Source organism: Manacus vitellinus, unplaced genomic scaffold (assembly GCF_001715985.3).
Source record: "Manacus vitellinus isolate BGI_N305 unplaced genomic scaffold, ASM171598v3 scaffold_1_pilon, whole genome shotgun sequence".
Classification (NCBI taxonomy): Eukaryota; Metazoa; Chordata; class Aves; order Passeriformes; family Pipridae; genus Manacus; species Manacus vitellinus.
The window spans coordinates 17,195,265-17,215,071 of record NW_021939396.1 but is presented as its reverse complement, the minus strand read 5'-3'; the positions used below and the strand labels follow the sequence as shown (position 1 = coordinate 17,215,071).

The 19,807-nt window shown below is 36.7% G+C and overlaps 1 protein-coding gene across 2 annotated transcripts in view; it reads right to left on the bottom strand.

Moving 5' to 3' along the window:
* Nucleotides 1-19,807, bottom strand: part of RSPO2 (R-spondin 2) — a 53,268-nt gene that overhangs the window by 29,640 nt on the left and 3,821 nt on the right. Inside the window, exons 2-4 of one of the 2 annotated variants that reach the window (XM_029959363.1) lie at nt 18,931-19,119; nt 9,431-9,574; nt 8,539-8,727 (exon numbers count right to left, since the gene is read on the bottom strand). In XM_029959363.1, coding sequence (XP_029815223.1) covers nt 8,539-8,727; nt 9,431-9,574; nt 18,931-19,012 — 415 coding nt within the window. In that variant the 5' untranslated portion in view covers nt 19,013-19,119. Of the gene's footprint in view, nt 1-8,538; nt 8,728-9,430; nt 9,575-18,930; nt 19,120-19,807 lie in introns of those variants that run through there. The other variant, XM_018075934.1, reaches the window with a different exon arrangement.

Sequence of the window (19,807 nt, the reverse complement as noted above, 5' to 3'; positions counted from 1 at the left end):
AAGACAAAGAACCAACAGGACTTACTTCATAAGGGCACGTACAATAAAATTTGTCAAGTACCTTTTATGGACAAATTCAATCTGTGCACTTGGATCAGCTACAGCTCTTTTCAGTATTTGTATTTCCATGTGGATTAGCAGCTGGCTCTCCTTCAGTATTTTTAAACAGCCCTGAATTGTATAACTGCCATGGGACTGTTCTAACTCATAGTCTGATCATTTACGAGGATTTACACTCTGGTACACTCAGTTATTCATTAAAAACAGATAACTCCCATAGGAGACACTGCATCACACAATACTCATGCTACTTCTGAAATATGGTGTACTTAAGGAAACACACATGTTGAAAGTACTTATCTGGCCTAAGATATAATAATGGCAATAAATAAATTGTGCATACAACCTTTTAATGATTTGAAAAGCTGTGGAAAAGACTTCCCAAGAAAACGGTTCCTATAACTTTAATTAAAAAGGAGGATTGAAGAACAATTTATATTCAGAAGGAAGGAAAACATGCACTTGAGTTGGCTCTTCTGCACTGCCAGTAATTCCCTCATAAACCTTTGAAAATAAGTTTAAAATGTATCCTGTCAATACGATAAAACAATACATAAATTTCCAGAGGCTGAATTGTCCTGATAGGGTACATAGAGGTAAAACCATGCACTCACGTATACACAGTCCATTACAAGATATGCTTTGGGCAGCAGTACTAAAGAAGGAAAACTGAAACAGTAATCAGATGACAACGATGCTTTTCCACAAAAGTGTTTTGCTAATGCCATGAAAGGTACCCTCTAAAGGTCACTTTAGACAGATTTTATTTCTAGTTTATGCATTTTTAAATTCTGCTTCAGTCAAAGGGAATGAAGTGTCATAAAAGCTTTAAAAATGTGAGCCATTAGTTAAAAAAGCAAACCAAAACCACACTTTATTACAAGAGCACTCCAAGGAAATTTAGGCTATTTATATTTATCCAAGTTAAGTTACAGGTTTAAATATAAGTAATGTATTATTTCACCGTATTCACACAAACCCACAAATATTAATAATTTTAGTTGTAACACATAGTTATATTTATCCAGACAAAAACAGCAAAAAAGTTTTGTAGGAGCACTGGGACTCAATAAAAAGCTGCCTCAATTCCCACGCAAAATCAACCGTACCATTTTCAAGGAAAATACAAACCCAAACGCTGGGTTACCTAAATTACCAAAATCTCAGAAGGGTTATTTTCAGTTAGCATTGATATTTTTTCAGAGCATTTGACTGCTTAGCCACTTATTTTAACTGACCTAATTTCAAACACATAGAAAAAGGAGGAGGATGAGTCAACAGCCATGTCTTGCTGACAGAGCTTTAAGAGCCACCTCGATCATCAAGCAATGTAAGGTAATGTAATCTAGTAACATCAAAGAGGAGACACATCTGCATGTCCAATATCTGCATGTTGGTCCTTGATTGATAGCAGTTGGTTTCAGAATTAAACATAACTGCTCCTCGAACCAATGTTCAAGCTTACATGGCTTACAAAAACTACTTCTAACTATTTTTCAAATATGAGTCTAATTGGATTGCATTTTCCCTTTGGAAAATAACTACGGAATGGATTGCTCCCAAAAACATAATAGAAAAATAACAGCTGTTTTTCAAAATCACACTAAGTTTACACTTGATCCCATTTTAATGAATATTAATCAAATGCACATGTAAGAGAGTTATTTGCTCTCTTAGCTCAAAAAAAGAAAAGAATTATGCAAAGGAAATATTAGTCTAGGTTCTTTGTTTCTAAGAAAAAGATTATAGAAAATATATTTTAATGCAGAAAAGAAAAATCAGAGTTTCTTGATTTGAGTTATTTTGTAGTATGCTAACAGGTGAGAGGTACACTTCTATTTGCAAATCTAAGAGGCATCAGGTATAGAAGTGCTCCAATACAGGTACATGCATGTATGCACATCTAACTGTCAATGAATGCAAATGTCATGAAAACATAACTACAAATTTCCTGTGCATTTCTATATTTTCCACTTTGAAACAAATGAAAACAACATCATTTTTTCCTATAATTTGAAAATCATTGTCTCAGAAATAAGCATATGAAGAGGAATAGAACTATGAAAGGAAAGGGAAAATATTTAATGTCTGAAAATTGTCAGAGTAAAAGCTAATCCTGATTTTCTCAGGATTTTTGAGCAGGAGGTTGAACTAGATGACCTTCTGTGGTCCTTTTCAACCTGAAACTACTTATGATTAGATTTTCACTGTTTTTATTATTACCAAACAGAGTCGGGAACATTTGCAGTCTTTTTAGAAGCTGGTACAAACTTACTGACTATTGATGATATAAGTGTAGCTCTTGCTTATGTGCCTTAATTAAAATATGTAGTCTATTTGCAGGCTCTTTCACTGAAATGAGTAGTATTATGTGTTTCATTTTCTTCAGGCTCTAAATTTCCTTTACAATTAGTTTTCAAATGCTGCAGTCCCTTCTGAATGTGATCAGCTAAAGAATAGAAAAAGACTCACATTTTAATACTCACAGCACAATATTCTCTGTACTCACAGCACAACATTCTCTGTACGAAGCAGATGTTGACAATCCAGACAAGCAGAATCTGCAGCTGACAAAAGCCTGTTTCCTGAACAAATGTACTAATAAGCATGCCAGGCTCTGAGGGTTAAGCCACACTATAAAACAGTTCTTGTTTCCTGGAAAGCCTCCAAACTACATTGGACTATTATCTTGTCCTTTCTTGCTCCCACTTATTAGCTCCTTCACGAAATGTGCAGAATGGCCATCAACTAAAATACTCACAAAAATATTTTTTCACTACTATTGCTTTTCCAACCTGCACTGTGCACCTAGTGTTTTCGGTGGAATTACTTCTTGTAAACTGATGCTGAAGTGGGTTTTCCTTCTTTCCTTCAAAAGCTTTGATTCATGCTTTGTAACTGAAAATTATGGGTTATATTTTCAGGCAAGCTAAGGCCAAGCCTTCTTGGTCAGAGTGTAGTTGGCATGCACAAAGTGCACCAAGGAGGCAAGCCAGCTTGGTGATCACAGTATTCTGGCAAAGCCAGTACTCAGTGGAGCTACACTTAATGCAGTTTCTACCTGTCTGGTGAGCACAAAAAAAGCTACTGCAAACTTAACAGAGAGCTCCAGTAGGCAATGACAGTATATTGTTGTAAAGTCTATGTACTACAGTCTTATATAAAATACTGGTAAGTCTTGTACACCCTAAATTTTAGTAATACAGTGGTAAATAATATTCCAATGTCTTCAAGATTCATGAAATACTAACTAAAGCAGTAAGTTCTGTATGTAAATCTTGGCATCTTCCCCAAAGCCACAATGCTTTGTGTTTGCTACCATCCCTCTTCAGATCATGCATCAACTTATAATCTTTTCTAAGTAGGATCATTTTCATTTATCTCTAACTTGAGACATACATTTATGTCATGACTTAACTAACAACAGAATGAAATCCTCAGTTTATTAAAAATGTCAACAAATTAGACTGGACTTTTCTTTAAGGCTTAAGAAGTCATAGCAACTCTAAAATACAGTTCTATAGCTGCATCTCTACAGTTCTTCTGCTGGTCTTTCAGTGTTTTCTTAGGCTGCCATAGTGCATTAACTCAAAATAGAGGCACATTGTGCTATAGATCTTTTAGATCCCATGTATGATTTTGAATTTAGAAGTGTGCAGCATTCAGCCAAAGACAATTAAGTGAATAGGTCAAATAATAACACATAAATTAAGAAATCAGCACTTCAAACTAAGCTTTCATCCTGATTAGGGCTAATTTCAGAAATGCATGAAAAAACAGTTAGCTTTATATTCAAAACATTACACATACTCTGCATATAATTTCAACAAAAATAAAACAGGCCAAATAAAGAGATCTCAGTGCTATAACAACCACAGTAAAGACTTTTGTTCTTATTCCCTACAACCAGTCATTCCAGCGTCTCTCTAATTAGGAGCAGAAGATATCAGAAATTTTGCAAAGCCAAAACGGCATGAACACTTCTTTCAGCCTAAACCCACAGCACATTCTGCCATTCAGACACAGAATCATTCAGGTCCTCAGTCCAAACACCTGTTCTCGATAGGATCAAGACCATTCAGAACAGTTTGTCCAGGGTTTGTTGAGTCAAGTCTTGGAAACTTCCAAGGGTGGTGCCTACACAGTCTACTGGTCCAATCTACCTGACTGTCCTCAAGGAGGAGGCAACAATTCTTGCTGTTCCTGGACCAACCTCTGCCACTTAGGCTATCTGTTCTTATCGCAACATAACATGACCAAGAGGAGACAGACAAAAAAGGGGTTATGTTTACTGCGACCCACCTAAGGAAAGCCCCACCTAGGGAAAGCCCTAGCCTTGACTCTCAAAAGGCAGACAGTGCTCCTAGGTATGGTGGGTTGAGACAGACTACAAGTACAATGTATCAATGAAGGTCTGAAAAGAGTCCTGGCTTACAAACTTTTCAGCACTGGGTACTACAGTCCAGATGTATCAAAAAGCTCAAAAGAATGTGATCAAATGCCTGACGACAAAGATTATTCATTGAGTTCTGGTGCTACATTTATTTTGACCTTTTTTATTTTTTCATTTCACTCTTATGAAAAAAAGATTCATTTAGCTGAATGGAACCTCAGGAAATGCAACAAAGACCCAAGTCCTGCTCCTGGGAAGGAAGTACTCCCTGAAAAAATATGGGCTGGATACTGACTGGCTGGGGAGCAGCTCTGCTGGGAAGGAACCTGAGGGGTCCTGATGAAACTTGAGCTAAATGTGAGTCAGTTTTGTGCCCTGTCAGCGGTGATCACTTCCTTCAATCTGCCGACCTGACAACACAGCCTGACAGCAGATTAAGGAAAGTGATCATCTCCCTTTATTTAACCTCCATCAAACTAGATCTAGAATACCATATGCAGCTTTTAGTCCCACAGTTCAAGAAAGTAAATGATAGAGTTTGGCATAGCATCACCAACATGGGTGGGAGCTGGAGTGCTTGCTCTGTGAGGAGAGACTGAAGGAACTGGGTTTGTTGAGCCTGGGGAACAGAGGGCTTTGGTGAGCTAGAAGGATTTGGCGGTGCTGGTGGATGAGAGGCTGGACATGAGCCAGCACTGTGTGTTTGCAAAAGTAATAGAGTTTGGCATAGAGTAACATTCATGTAGCAGACAGCTTGAAGAAGTGCAGTCTGATGGAAGACTAAAAGAAATAGAGAGCTGCTTTGCTTGTTTGTGTAATACTTAATTAGAAAAATGAGAGCAAACTACAGGTTCTCCAAATGTACAAACAAAAGAGGAGCAATTACTGAGCTGAACATGAGGAACATAAAAATAGGAGATAAAAATAAAATATTTATAGTAAATATATCGGAAAAAATCAAGACAGCAATATTAATCAGTCTATTGAACATTTCTGCCTGCTGACTTCCACATCGCTTAACACAATCACTCTTTTTAAAAAATTCTGGTTTTCTCTCTTTTTGAGCTAAAGAGAAGAAAACTCCTTGCCAGGAAGGACCGGTATGGGTAGGAGGTGGTCTGAATGATCCAAATCTCCTTTCTCTAAATCTAACCTCTCATAGTATGAGTCACGTTACACTCAAACCACAAGGTAACGTACATAACATTAACAGACACACAAATGTGACATTTCCATATCGTAATAACAGTTAAATCAATTACTACTGACAATAAGAAAATATCACTAACAAATGTGAAATCAGTCACGCTGTTTTGCTGCTGGTTTCAGTAGGAAAGAAGTGAAATCATCTTTCACTTGCATTCCAGCAGGTATCTCTGGATATACTGGGAATTACAGGAAAGGGATAAAGAATTCATCATCGACTAGAGTTGTACCACAGCCATACGGCCAGATGGGTAACAACTGAAGTACTTAGTAGGAACACAGAATTTAATTCACCTCCTACTGCAAACATGTAAAAATCTGTTTTGGAAGTTTTCCTTTAGTGTGGACCAAAAATAGTAACTGTAAAATGTACAAAAGTACAAAGCATGTAACAAAAGCACTTTATTTGACCCTATTCTACCAAAAATATCCTTACTTCCTGTGCTCAGTTTAATCCATCACAATCTACAACCATCTTAGCTCTATAATCCAATACTTATTCTCCGCATTTGTGTGAGTTTCTGTACTGAGAACATTAGGATGAAAGGATTTATCAAGAGCCTCTCAACTGACATTTACAGGGATCATGGTTCTTCAATCTCCCAGCAGTGCTATCCTTACATTTTTTTCTCCTATTTCCTCAGTTTAAAAGTTCAATTACAAAATTCCTAACATTAGGAAAATACCATATCTTTTTTAAAGACACAGAATCTCTTCCTTAGCAGTCAGGACCTGCTTCATTTGAGCTTCTATGTAACCAGTGTCTCTGCCTCCCACCATGTCACAGTGATCAAATAAGCAACAAAACATTTTGAGTATCTAATGGGGCAACCTGCTAACTAAAATGTGATAAAGGAATGGGATCTCAGACCAGCCTTGTATATACAGTAATTAAAACATACTACAAAGGAATTTTACAGAGGGCAATCTCTGTCGCTTCCTCACCTGCAGAGATAATGAGGTCTGGGGAAGACATACCCTAGGCACTTAAAACACCACTAATACACTCACTCCCAGGAGTTTCTTAGGAGAGAGAAAGGAGTTTACACCTGGGCAGTGTTTTCTATGATGGCACAGAAGTGGTTAAGCATCAGCATTCAGTGTGGAGAGTTTAAACCTGCAGTTTTGTACATATTTACTTTTATCTCTGAAAACACATGCAGGGGATTCCACACCATGGGAGGAGAGGACTGTACTCTTTAGGATTTACTAGAGCCCACGAAAGAGCCTTTCACACTGAATTTGTATTTGCAGCAACAACTTTCCTGATACACAGTGAAAAAAAAATGCAGAGATTTGATCAAAGATCTTAATACAGATAGGCAATAAATATCCTAACTCTTAGGAAAGCCACTGCGCCTTTTAAAAGATAAATTTGAGATGTAAATCTTCAAGCAGTGACCTGAATTGCTGGACAAGAGAATTTGAAATAGTCTAAGAGAATTTGCCACAAAAAGGTATGAACATTCAACAGCTCCAAATTTACACAGTTATATGAGCATGCTACAGTATCCACAAATACTAGGGTTCACTTAAGCACACTTCTCAAATTATTTAAAACAATTTGAATAATTTGTGTGCTAACTAAATTATCAAGACTAAACCCACATTTCTGCTTGCCAGGACTGGGAGGCAGAGTGCATAATAGACTGTTAACCTGCATAATAGAGAATCAGCTTCATATTCTCTTCCACATTGAGTCAGGGTCCTAGAGACAAAAATGAAGCTTGCACAGATTTAATCTGTAAGCTAAAACTTTATGTATAATATACACACGTACTGGTGGACAGAATGTTCAAGCCAAGACAGACATCTTAAACAATCCCAAAACACAAAGCAAACTTATTTATGTACCTTTTCTAAGACCGTTTCTGGTTTATTTTATTCATCAGGTCATGGCTTTTCTCAAGATCTTCAACCCTTTATTCCTTTTTTATTTGTCTGATCTCACAGTTGACCCAGCTAGCAGCAGGAGATTGGACTAGAGACCTCTTGGAGTCCATTCAAGCCTGCATCTTTCTTTAAGCCTATGATTCCAAAAGGAATGGCATCCTTATCACCTGTTGATCACCCACCTCTCCTACAAATTTTGAAACCTGTCTAAGTGTTCGGGATGCACAGCTGAAAACACTTCAAATAAAAAGATAACAAAAACCCCCTACCAATGACGTGTCTTCACTTTGGGGTCTAAAATACTGAACACAAATTTGAAACTCAATTTCCTTTTTCAAATCAGCATCACCACTTAAGTCTTAGAACACCATGATAAAGAAATTTGAGTATGTCTTTTATTTACTTGTGATAATTGCCATAAACTGGTCTCATGCTGAAAATCTTGGTATCTATCACAGTTCTGCTTGTATCACATCTACCATAGTTTGGCCCCGACCTACAATATTCAAAATAAATAACATATTCCAGCTAATAGTTGCAGCTAAGAATGCCATGTGCAACTAACTTCTTTTAATTTACTCATCACACCAGCAGTGGGTGTGCCACTTGCAGAGAGGTTTACAATCCTCATCTTTCCTGCCATGTGCAGAACAGTTATTCCACTATCAGTATGGTTTTCATGCTGAAGCTCAAATTGCCACCTGTTATGGTTCTTCCATGAGGCACCTCTTTGAAAAAGTCTTGGTATCACACCAGGAGAAGCACAGTTTCACAGTCTCCTGAGGGACTGGTCACTCCCACACTGAGCGTTTTCCTGAAGTCTTGCTATACAGACTAGGACTGAAGTAGTATTGCTGCCTTTCAGCCTTGGCTGGCAGAACAGAGACAATTTCCTGTTTAGCTGGGATGAAATAGCTCTTTTTTCAAGTTAGAAATAGGATTTAATTTAAGGAAAGCTCACAAAGATGTTTGTGGACTACGCTTACCTCCTGGACAATGCCTCATGGCCATTTTACACCGTCTGGACTCCGCAATGGTTGGGCACGGTATTGTGTCTTTCGCTGGCTTCTTCACAATTTGTCTTGTTCTCGTTTCCAAGCCCCACTTAAATCCACATGTTTTGTTATTTCTGCTGCAAGTTCCCCACTCGCTCCACTGACCCACTTCACAGCCTTCTGACAAAGCAAAAGAAAAAAGTAATTCTTCTGGTTTGTTTGGGCTTTTTCTTTTTTCTTTTTGTTTTTTAATTACATCGTATACTGTTAGGAAGCAATACTTGAAACTTTTACTGCTAACAGGCAAGAATTAGAAACAAAATTAAAATCTTTTACAGAACCTGGAAGGATCTTTTTGCTAGCATCAACCTAAGCAAAAAAAATCAAACTATCAAATTCTATGTATAGATGTCGCATCAGTCCTAAATATTCAAAAACATTCCTGAAATAAAGAGATTTACTTATTTTTTCTCTATCTAGTAAATAATTCCTAGTTGGCTTTCACATGTATTTGAAAAGCTCAAAAGTTCACATTTCCAGGCCCTCTCCATAATGAAATGCAAGCAATACTCTTGAAAGACTCTGTCCTGACAGAATTCCTGAAATCTTATGAATTCTGAGTTACAAATTCTCATACTAGGTGATTCTACAATTAAAAGGACAGAACTTTCTGATGCACAACAGAGTGGCATTCCCAATAATGCAGCATTTTAAAGTATGGAAAATTTAGTAATAGTAGTAGAAAAGAAATCAAAGCACAATTCATCAGTCAGTATTTCCTGATATGAAATACTAAGCACCACCTTAAAAACAGTGCCATATTTGAACCTGGCCAGCCATCAAAAGAGCTACATCAGCAGCACTGCTGTGCTGGAAGACTCACCCACACACTCCATAAGCTCTTCCAAGGCTGCAAATCCAGGAGGGCATCCTCGAAAGCAGCGGCCTCTGTGCGAGTAAAAGCCAGTTTTGCATTTGGTACAAAAGTCTCTGCTAAAGCAGGAGTCGCAGTTTTCTATTCTGCATCCTGAATCAGAAGGATCATAATGAACAATAAGACAGTAAAGTTAGGGTAACACTAAAAATGAGGGGACTTATAAAGCAATAAAACAGCAAAGCCAGGAGTGCTATAATGAGGAATACTGTCATCCTGAAATCTATCTGCTCTACAGAAGAAACTAAAGGCAACTGTAACTGTCGACCACATTTTCCCTTACATCCTTTGAATTATATCTTTTTTGTAATCAACACTGTAGATACAACCCTCAGTTTACTTATATTTAACTACATCTTTTTGGAGGAAAAATGTAAATTATTTTTGTGTTTAAGTAATCGTGATGCAACAAATAATTTTGGGAAGCATGCACGTATTATATGTATTGTCTTCAGTTTATAATTTATCATAGAAAGCAGGATACATTTTCTTCCAGGAGTTGACCCTATAAATAGCTGAGTAGATGCTTTCACATAGTATATCTGATATTCATGTCTACAAACATGCATGTGCTACCATGCAAAAAGTCTCAATATTTCTAGATTTAACTCCCCTTTATTATTAATCCACAAAAAAGCAACCATTCTTAAATAACTAAAAGACATAAAGCTATAACCAATAGCAAAAAAAAACCCAAAAAACCCCCAAACAAACAAACAAAAACAAACGACAAACAACAAACCAAACCAAACAATTACTGCCTTCATGAAACATACTTCTCTGAAAATTTAAAAGAAATATGACCCACAATAGATTAAACTCAGAAGTAAACTGTTCAGAAACATTATATTTTATATTAAAACATGGCAACTTGAAAATGGACCAGTTATTAATGTTCATACATATACTACACACACCTACAAAAAAATACCAGGGAAAAATGTACCAAAGATTGAAAAGCATAACCCATTATATCTGGAACAGTAATGATCACTTTACTATCAATTTAAGGAGATCTAATCCTTCAGCTAGCACACCTAATTTACATAAACTACATTAACTGTATCCTGTCTTCAGCTATCTGAAGTCGCAGCAAGAAGCATTTTTTATTCATGTCATGCAACAATATCCTAATAATTTTGCTCATTTATGTCATCCATTTATTCTTCATTCTTTTAGAAAGAAAAAAAAAAGCACAAACCATAAAAACTTCTAAAATAGCTATTGGTAAATATCCCCCATCAACACTTCAAATTAGCCAATCTTTATAAAATAGATTTTAATATTTGTTCTTGAACTTTCAGCAGGCCAAAACAGGCCATCCCACAACAGTTAAACAGTGTGTGTGTGAGTGAGTACGTAAAATTATTCTTTTTTAGCAACTGAGTAAATATGAGACTTTTAAAATAGGATTTCTTGTGGCACTGGCCAATAAATTAGGCAGGCTGAATGAAAAGAAAAAAAGTGTATTTCAAATACACTCTGGTACACATTTGTTTGGTTAAAAGGAATGTTAGCATCACTTTGAAGCCTTGCACTGCCAAAGGTAAGCTCTGCTGGCGTTATTTAGACACGACCACACATGCTACCTGCATGCTACCAACTCTGTTGGACCACATGTCTCAAAGGGGCTTTTAGAACTTGTGTTCTAAAAGTAACACAAGTTTGGCTTCTTGTCCACACTTCAGTTCATAGGAAATTGCTGAAAATAATAATTTCTTTTTCACAAGGGTTGAACCAGTCCCCAAAGAACAGGAAGTCAATGCCCACACAATGACCCTGCAAAATCACTTCCCCAGATTAATGCACTGCAAGGCAAAACCAGTTAGATGAGCTGCTCTGGAGATGTACCACAAGAGCTAATTGCTAACTTGCTTTGTTACACCCAAGGTGTATTGCAAATATTTTATCAAATGCAACACTTATGTCAAACATCCTGTTTGCTTAAATATTCAGAAAAAACATTTGCCTCTTGCGCACCACATGAAGCATTTTGAAAAGACATCAAGGTTTTTACAGATCATGTAGTCCAAGGATGAGGTGCAGAATAGAACAACAAAAGAAAAGATCTTGTGACCCTCCCTCACATCCAAGTGACACAATATTCTTTAAGTAATGTCTTAACTATTGCTTTCAAAGCGTGTCGGGGAGCAACATGTTAAAAGCCTTTTTGTGTGCGTGGAAGAGGGACTAAAGGAAAAACTTTCAATACAAGATGCCTTTTGATATGATACAGACACACTTAGCAGGTGAAAGCCTCCTCACCTTACGCTGGGGATACTCTCCACGAAATATCACTATTTAACACTAAGCACATATGTGAATATCTCATATTTCAACATTAAAAGAATGAATCAATCTTCTTTCAGTTTCTTGACCATACTTCAAAATTCCCATCCTATTTATATTTTTTGCTTTACCTCCTATGCCAATTTTCTTTTTTTGTCACAGTAGAGTCCTTGTCATGATAACTATATTTTAGAAACATTTGTAGGTGAAGGTTGGCTGGAGTGAAGGTTGGGTGAAGGTTGGGTGGAGATCAGGCAGTTTATTTTCAATTTTTTCCTATGAAGATAAAGTACTCCAAACACGAAATTTAGGATTTGGGTGAAATTTATAGGGAAATGCTGAAAGAATAGTAGAAATACTGTAAGAATTCTGAAATTACAACATTATTTCACCAGAGTGATATTCATCTCAATACTTGGGATTACTGGGTGCTAATCATAATGATCATTTAACTCAGTAATACACCATACTGTTGCTGAAGAGCAACTAGGAGTTTGATCCTTTCTGACATCTCCATATGCGCACTTTGAAATTATGGAAGATGCTCCTGCACTTAAGCCTTGTATGCATTTTTTATAAATGTTAAATAACCTAAAAAGCTAAAGAAAAGCAATAATCCAGAAGTTAGAAAAGCTAACTAATCTATTTTCAATCACAAACTGTCACAACAGTAGTTAAGAGAAAATGTATAGAGTATATTATTTTTGGTGCCTATATTCATTTCCTTACATGGCTTAAATGCTCTGGGGATTTTTTTTTTTAATAAAAGTGCTATTAGTGAATTATTTTAATGGTGACTGAGGTTAGTAAATTAGAATCTTTAGATTCTTTTGTTTCTTAAAGTAAATTATACCAATGTGAAGAGATACAGAAAGTCTACACATTTTTAGTCTGATACTCCACTTAGGATATTAAGATACCTTTGTTTGGAAATAAATATAACTGTGTTGAATTTTGTATTTCTTTTTGTTAATCAACATCATTATCTATGTAAACTTCCTTAAATATAGGTCTTAATGGAAGTATATTGCAGATTACTAAAATTCTTTGCATTCTATTATTTAAGTAATAAAATGGATAACAATGAATAATCTACTATGAAATCTGCAGGAGAACTGTTTGACATAACATGCAATAATTAAGAAACCAGCATTTTGAAAAATTATTTTATACTTTACAGTAAATAATAAAACCCAAGGAAATACCTTTTAGTGACCTGAACTGCTTCACTCTGAATGCTACCGTTTTCAACCCTTTAAACTTTCTGATCTCGGCATCTTACGCCTACCTCTGGAGATGAAAAGCAAAATCTTTTCTACTTTTAAAAATCCCTATCTAAATCCTTTTAAATTCCCTCCAAATTAAATAGTTAGCTTATTGATATAATTATAATGAACTGGAATAAGACAGGTTTTTTTTCATCTGGAGCAGATTCTTATCAAAATCAATTTTATTACTTCAATTTACTAGCCACAGACCCAATTGCTTTTCTCATGAGTCCAGTGGTTTCATTTTCTGTATAATACCAGCAGTTAGGTGATGTGGTTTGTGTATTCTTTTTATTCCACTTAAAAGATTGCCTAGAAGTTTACAACAACCAAAAAACCCTAGAGGAAACGAGACCAAAAAATTGAGATAAACATAGCTAAGATTTTAGACCCAAGAAACTCTTTAGAGGAAAAAACAGATAATGCATAACCAAGAGTATGCTTTAAAAATGCCTATTTTTTTTCTTTAAAAATAAACAGAAAATAGTTCCCACTAGAGGTTTGCAGATAGACAAGAGCAACAGCCTGAGAGATTTTAGAAACAGGAAGGAGGCCTGGAAATGGAAGCTAGGAGGGAGAGAGGAAGACAAGATTGGTGTGGAGTGGAGAAAGAGTTGATAAATTCAGACCTACAGAAGAATCCCCCAGAGGAACTGCATACCTTTGGTAGGCATACCTGCAGGGCAACAAGGATCTGCTTCCTACCAGACCTCAAATCCCTACTGTTCCTGCTCAGCATCATGTCTCCACATATCCCACTGGCTCTCCTACCTTCTACTCACACCCAGGACCTCTGAGACATCGTAACACTCATACTGCAACCTATCTAGCAAACTCTCAAATTTTCTTTCCAGAGACTCATCTTTCCAGAGATCCATCCTTCCACTTGAAAGGTACAAAACAGAGGCCACCCCCATATGAAGACTCCACACCTTCCTCTGGTATCATCCTCACATAACTGGACTTTTAAAAGCACTCAGGAAGGTCCAGAGAAATCTGCTGGTGTGTCTGAATAGCACATTTCTAAATAGATGACACTTAAAATGTTATACCATACTTCTCACAAGAGTTGTATGTAAAAGCTAAAAGAACCATTATGATCTCACTGAAATCCATGACAGAGGTCCTAATTGCTTCTAAATGCAAGAGAAGTTTTAAACTAATAAATTTCTTATTCCATCAGACAGACTGGAGCCCATCGTAATGACTTGAATGGGTAAAATTAATATTAAAAACACTAAAGAAATATAATCTTACATGCTAAATACAGATTTTTAAAATTGACAAGTGAGAACTGAAGAAGCGCAGTACTCCAAGAGTTAGAAAAGCTAACTTTCTAGAAGTCTATTTTCAATCACAGGCTGTCACAGGAGAGGCTGTAAATTCACAGCTCCATGACTTTACCTCCCAGGGGAAAGGATGGAAGAGAAGTCACTACTTTGCCTAGTGAAGCTAAGCTGGGTTGAAATTAGACAGATCTGCTTTGCTCAATTATCTTCAGTGTTGAGACAAAATAAAGTGAATCAAAAACTTACCCCTTCAACAGGGCTCTGAAATGTTGATTTATGGGACAAGATGCATAACTTCTCCAGTGGAAAGCCTACTGATAGTGTGCAATCTCTTCATTTAGTTTGACAGGACAGTAAAAAGGTGACTAACACTTCAGTAAAACATGAGTTTAGCTTACAGTATGTAAAAGTGCCTCCATGCTTGAGACCAGTTACAGAATATGCTCAAGGAAGAATCATAACTCCATGAGCTAGTATTGTGTCACACCTCCTTCCATTCTAAATTTATCACCAGCTTATAAGGTGATGCAGAATAAGCTGAATTGTAGGGAAATATAATGCCTTTGAAACTTAAAATAAAGAATAAAATGCTCCCTATTGAGATGCATGTACTTCATATTTTAACATACCTTAAGAAGAACTTTACCAGATTAGTTTCTCATACTAAGTGCAATATGATGAATTTTAAGGTCAAAATATATGTATTTAAAATATAAAAAGTAGTTGCTCATTTGTAAAGTATTTTTACTGATATGCATAATCTTGAAAATTTTAGGAGTCTCATTTTGCATTTTTTAAATATCCATATTCTGTAGCATTTCCACTGTCACACTGTCCCTTTCTAAACAAAGTAAATGGGATTTACTTTACGTTCATAACTCCCTTCATAACAGATATTTTGTAGTATGTATAGTGGAAAAGAGAGCTGGTCAATTCCTAGTAATCTTAATAACAACAATGATTCACAGCAAGTTCTGCTTTGCATGAAATCCAGGTTCCAGTGAAGACCAGTTACATATGGGAAAGCAAAGCGAGAACACTTGAGGGGATCTACAGGAGTGGAAACCAGCAACCACAAGCATATGAGAGCGCTGTCCTGAACTGTACTCACTGCCTGAAATACTGAGAGAAAATGATCATATTTTGCATAGAGAAGCTGCAGATTAAAGCTACGAAGGAAACATGGCATTCCTAAATTGAGGGGTTTGGCAGTCCTTGTACCAGAATTGGGCCCTTGCTTGAGGCATTCCCTTGTGTTTAAGAAGTCAAAGTAGCAGATGATGATGATGCATTACACTGCTGAACCTAATACTTTGATCTTTCACCCTGAGCTCTGGCTCACAGCACCCTGCTCTTCTTGCCTCAGATCTCTCTGTCTCTTCTGTAACTTCATCTATCCCCAGTCTGTTCCCATGACCATGACACTCACTCTTCCAACTCCTGCTCCCATCCCTCAGCTGCTCGCTACAACAGCACTGGTGCTACACATCTAACTTCACACTGCCATCCTGACGTGTCCATTGGCCCTCCACATCAATCTATCAGCTACACCACCTCCTGTGCAAATCCTCTCCAGAATTTTGTGGTAATTGATCCCCTGACTGCTAAAATTGCACTGACTACAACAGTCTCAAAAGGTCATATGCTCTGCCATACTACATAAGTATAGTCAAACAAGGATATATTAATGATGTCTTGCTATTTTGTAACAACGTTAAAATATTCATTACCTTTCTTAATGCATTGAATTAACTATATGTGCTTAATAAATGCTCAATTTGTTTAAAAGCTGCTTTTTATCTTGTTTTTAATGAAGACAAATGGAAGAGGAAATTATAATTTTAGCCATGTCAGACCCTCCTAGGACAAAGAGGGTGAACCTAAGCAAATGAAGTAGCCAACCAAAGCTGAAGGGAGCTGTAATTTCTATACTCTTGAGTGGTTCCTCCCCCTAAAATTATAAAGGTTACTGTAACCACAGACTACGCTGAAAGGTTCAAGATAGACTTGATCCATTAATCAGTTCAACCACCGAGGTGACAGATTTCATCTTACTCTTTAATTCAGTTTCATTTTTTTCTCATGAGATTATCTCTTGAGTAGTTTAGTTCAAAGTCATTAATTATTAAAAATTTCTTGGAAAATTAACAAAGTGAAGCTCTTCCCTTGGGCATTCCTCTACAGCAGAAACTCAACACTTTTCCACCTCATGTCCAAAAACACTGCATGCTCATACTGCAGTGTTCAAGGAAATCATGTCCAGTAGGAGACTCTACACTGATTTCTAGAGACAAGTAGTTTCAAATTTCATGATTCACTGTTACTAGAAAAACAGTCTAGAACCACTTAGCAAATTCAAGACACACATATTTCTTACATGTAGAAAAGAAAATTTGTCTTGAAATCCAAAATTTCCATAATTTTAGACCTGTTGTACTTGGCTGTGGTATTTATTGTGTTACATTTGGCACTATGTTTGGCTTTTAAAATCATGTCAACATTTTCCATAAAAATATGTTGTATAGCTTCTCTAACAAAAATGGGCAAGTGTTCCAGTAATAAAATGTTAAAACAGCTTTTGTGCCTATAAAGACATTAATAGGGTAGAAATCATTTCAACTAATGTAATTCAAGCCCTATAACTCCCAGAAGGATTTTAGCATAGTCAAAGTTTTTATTATTTTTAGCTGAAGTAGAACTGTCTGAGCAATGCAGCCTTTACTAAGCATACCTAAGAGTATCTAACATCAAGTAGGAAAAAACCTATTCTATCTTTAAGGACGTTTATTTTAACTCAACTTCAATCCACAAAATGTCTGTATGTCCACAATGCATATATGTGCCATGCAGGATCACCAAACCAAGAAAAAAATGAATATGTGATTTATAAATACGCCAGTTGGCAGTTATGCTAAAATTAAAATATGCGATACAAAAATCATTACAGGGGAATCAGGACTGGTCGGTAAATGCAACTGCATCATTATTCTCACAGAAGGAGACTGTCAAAGGCATGAGGGTGAGACAAATACCAAGCGCTCAACACACGCCAATATGAGTTGGACACAACTCACATTTATGCTTTTCAAAATCAATCCTGTAATTCAGAGAAAAAGACCACTTCCTGAAAGTGGTCAAAACAAAAAAATGCTATATTGAATTCACCCTCCACCTTCTGCAATTAACTTTTCTATTTTTTCCTTCTCAAGAAAGTAAAGAGTACTGCTAGTACAAACTACTTTTCCTATCTCACAAACACAGTACAGGCTAAGATAGACAAATTAATCTATTTCCCAAACCTATAAATATATTCAAAACCATTTTTACATGGGGAAGTTTTTATAGCTCAGTTTTGAGAGGTTTCAAGTAAAGAAGTTGTTGAATTCACAAATGAGCTACGAAAATTAAGGCCAAGGTTCTAAATTACTTTACAGAATGGAGACATAAACCATATACTGCTTTCATTTAATTTTTTCATCAAAACCTAACCACCTGGTACATATTAGGCAGCACTCTGCAATATTACACAGCAGTTGGGAAGAATACTATATCCATGGAGCCCACGCAGCAAATGGAAGAGGTGGGATGGGTTGGGTTGGATCCAAGCATGGTCATAAGTGCTCCTCATCCAGCCCACACTGCCACCGAGTGACCTCACATGGGTCTCAAGACTATGTGTGATGTGAAAGCCAGTACACGCTTCTCACAGCACGGTGCATCCCAGTGACATGGCACAGCACTGAGGGGGAGAGTGCTGCACATTTAACAAACACTTGATTATTCCAGGAAACAAAGAAAAGTTGTTTCTCACTTCAGGTTCTTAGGTTTGGTAACCTGATTCTGGTTAGACTATGACAAAAACATTCTCCCCCTAAATACAAATTAGAGGTAATAGCAATGATTAATAATCCATATGGCCAATATTCCACATATGAGCATATGGAAAAATCAATACGAATCAGCACAACTACCAGACAGAGGTGAAATAATCTGAGATACCAGAGCACTCATTGATTTTAACAGTTGGCCTTCTAGGCACAAACATGCAAAGAAGGAATCTTGTTGCACATTAGCAGGTTGTAAATTTCCAAATAAAATGCTTCACTAAAAGTGAGAGGTTGTTTGTTTGTTTTTAATAGTACATCTGTTTTATTACATTAGCAACACTTACATATTAAAGCATGTCTGGTGTGAGGCGTCTGGTCACCTGAAATTTGTATGGGAACAAAAAGTATGACAAGAAGCCCACCCATATATTAGTGCATGCAATAACTAGTACCTACATGAGGCACTGTTAAAATCATTCTTAATCCTTGTTTCTTAAAACTAGGAATATCTGCATTCTTTCCTAAATTTCCCTTCTAACTAAAATAATAACAATAAAAAAACAACAATAAAAATTAGGTCAATGCATCAACTGTTTAATCTGCAGAATGTTTAATCTTGGAATGAGCTGGGACATTCCTTAGCAAAGAAGTCTTATGATGATCTTGAGAACTCTGTGAAAATATCACTCTGTTCCACAACATGTCATCTTAAAAACTGAGCATAAATTATGGCCTTTCTACAAAAGCAAATGTAAGGGTTCAAAAAAATAACTCACTTGAACATCTGTTCATATCTGGCGTTCGAAGTCCATAGTACCCCGATGGGCAGGAATGCAAGCATTCACCATATTGTCTCATTCCTTCTCTTCGTAGGAAGAAGAATAACTTGTGTTGGCACCTGATGCACCCATTATCCTTTGAACAAGACAAACAACCTTTGCAAATTGGATTTGGTCCATAGCTAGCTGCAAAATAAGAAGATAAATTATACTTTAAGATCATTTGAGAATTATTTTGGCTGGAGGTCCTCTTCCCTCTAAAGTGTTACTTATCTTCCGCATGACTACAAGAAGTTCTGAAGGGGCAGTTCTGAAAGTGCACTCAGTTCATACATCTGTACTCACACTGAATAAAAAGAAATGCAATCTCTACACTTTTAATTGTATGTAGAGCAATTTAATGAATTTACACACAATACAGGTACAGGCCAGCAGAGACCAAGCTTTATAAAGTTTACCAGTAAACATTAAGTAAAAATGCAGTGCTGGATTCCAGTTTAAAGCTGGGGGCATAAGCATGCAACAGCAACAAAATAGAATCATAGAATCATAGAATCAGCCGGGTTGGAAGGGACCTCTGAGATCATCAAGTCCAACCCTTGATCCACTACTAGTAACCGCTGCGGTTACTAGACCATGGCACTAAGTGCCACATCCAGTCTCATCTTAAAAACCTTCAGGAACGGAGAATCCACCACTTCCCTGGGCAGCCCATTCCAATGCCCAATTACCCTTCCTGTAAAGAATTTCTTCCTAATATCTAACCTAAACTTCCCCTGGCACAGATAAGACCATGCCCTCTTGTCTTACTGATAGCTGCCTGGGAGAAGAGACCAACCCCTACCTGGCTACAACCTCCTTTCAGGGAGTTCTA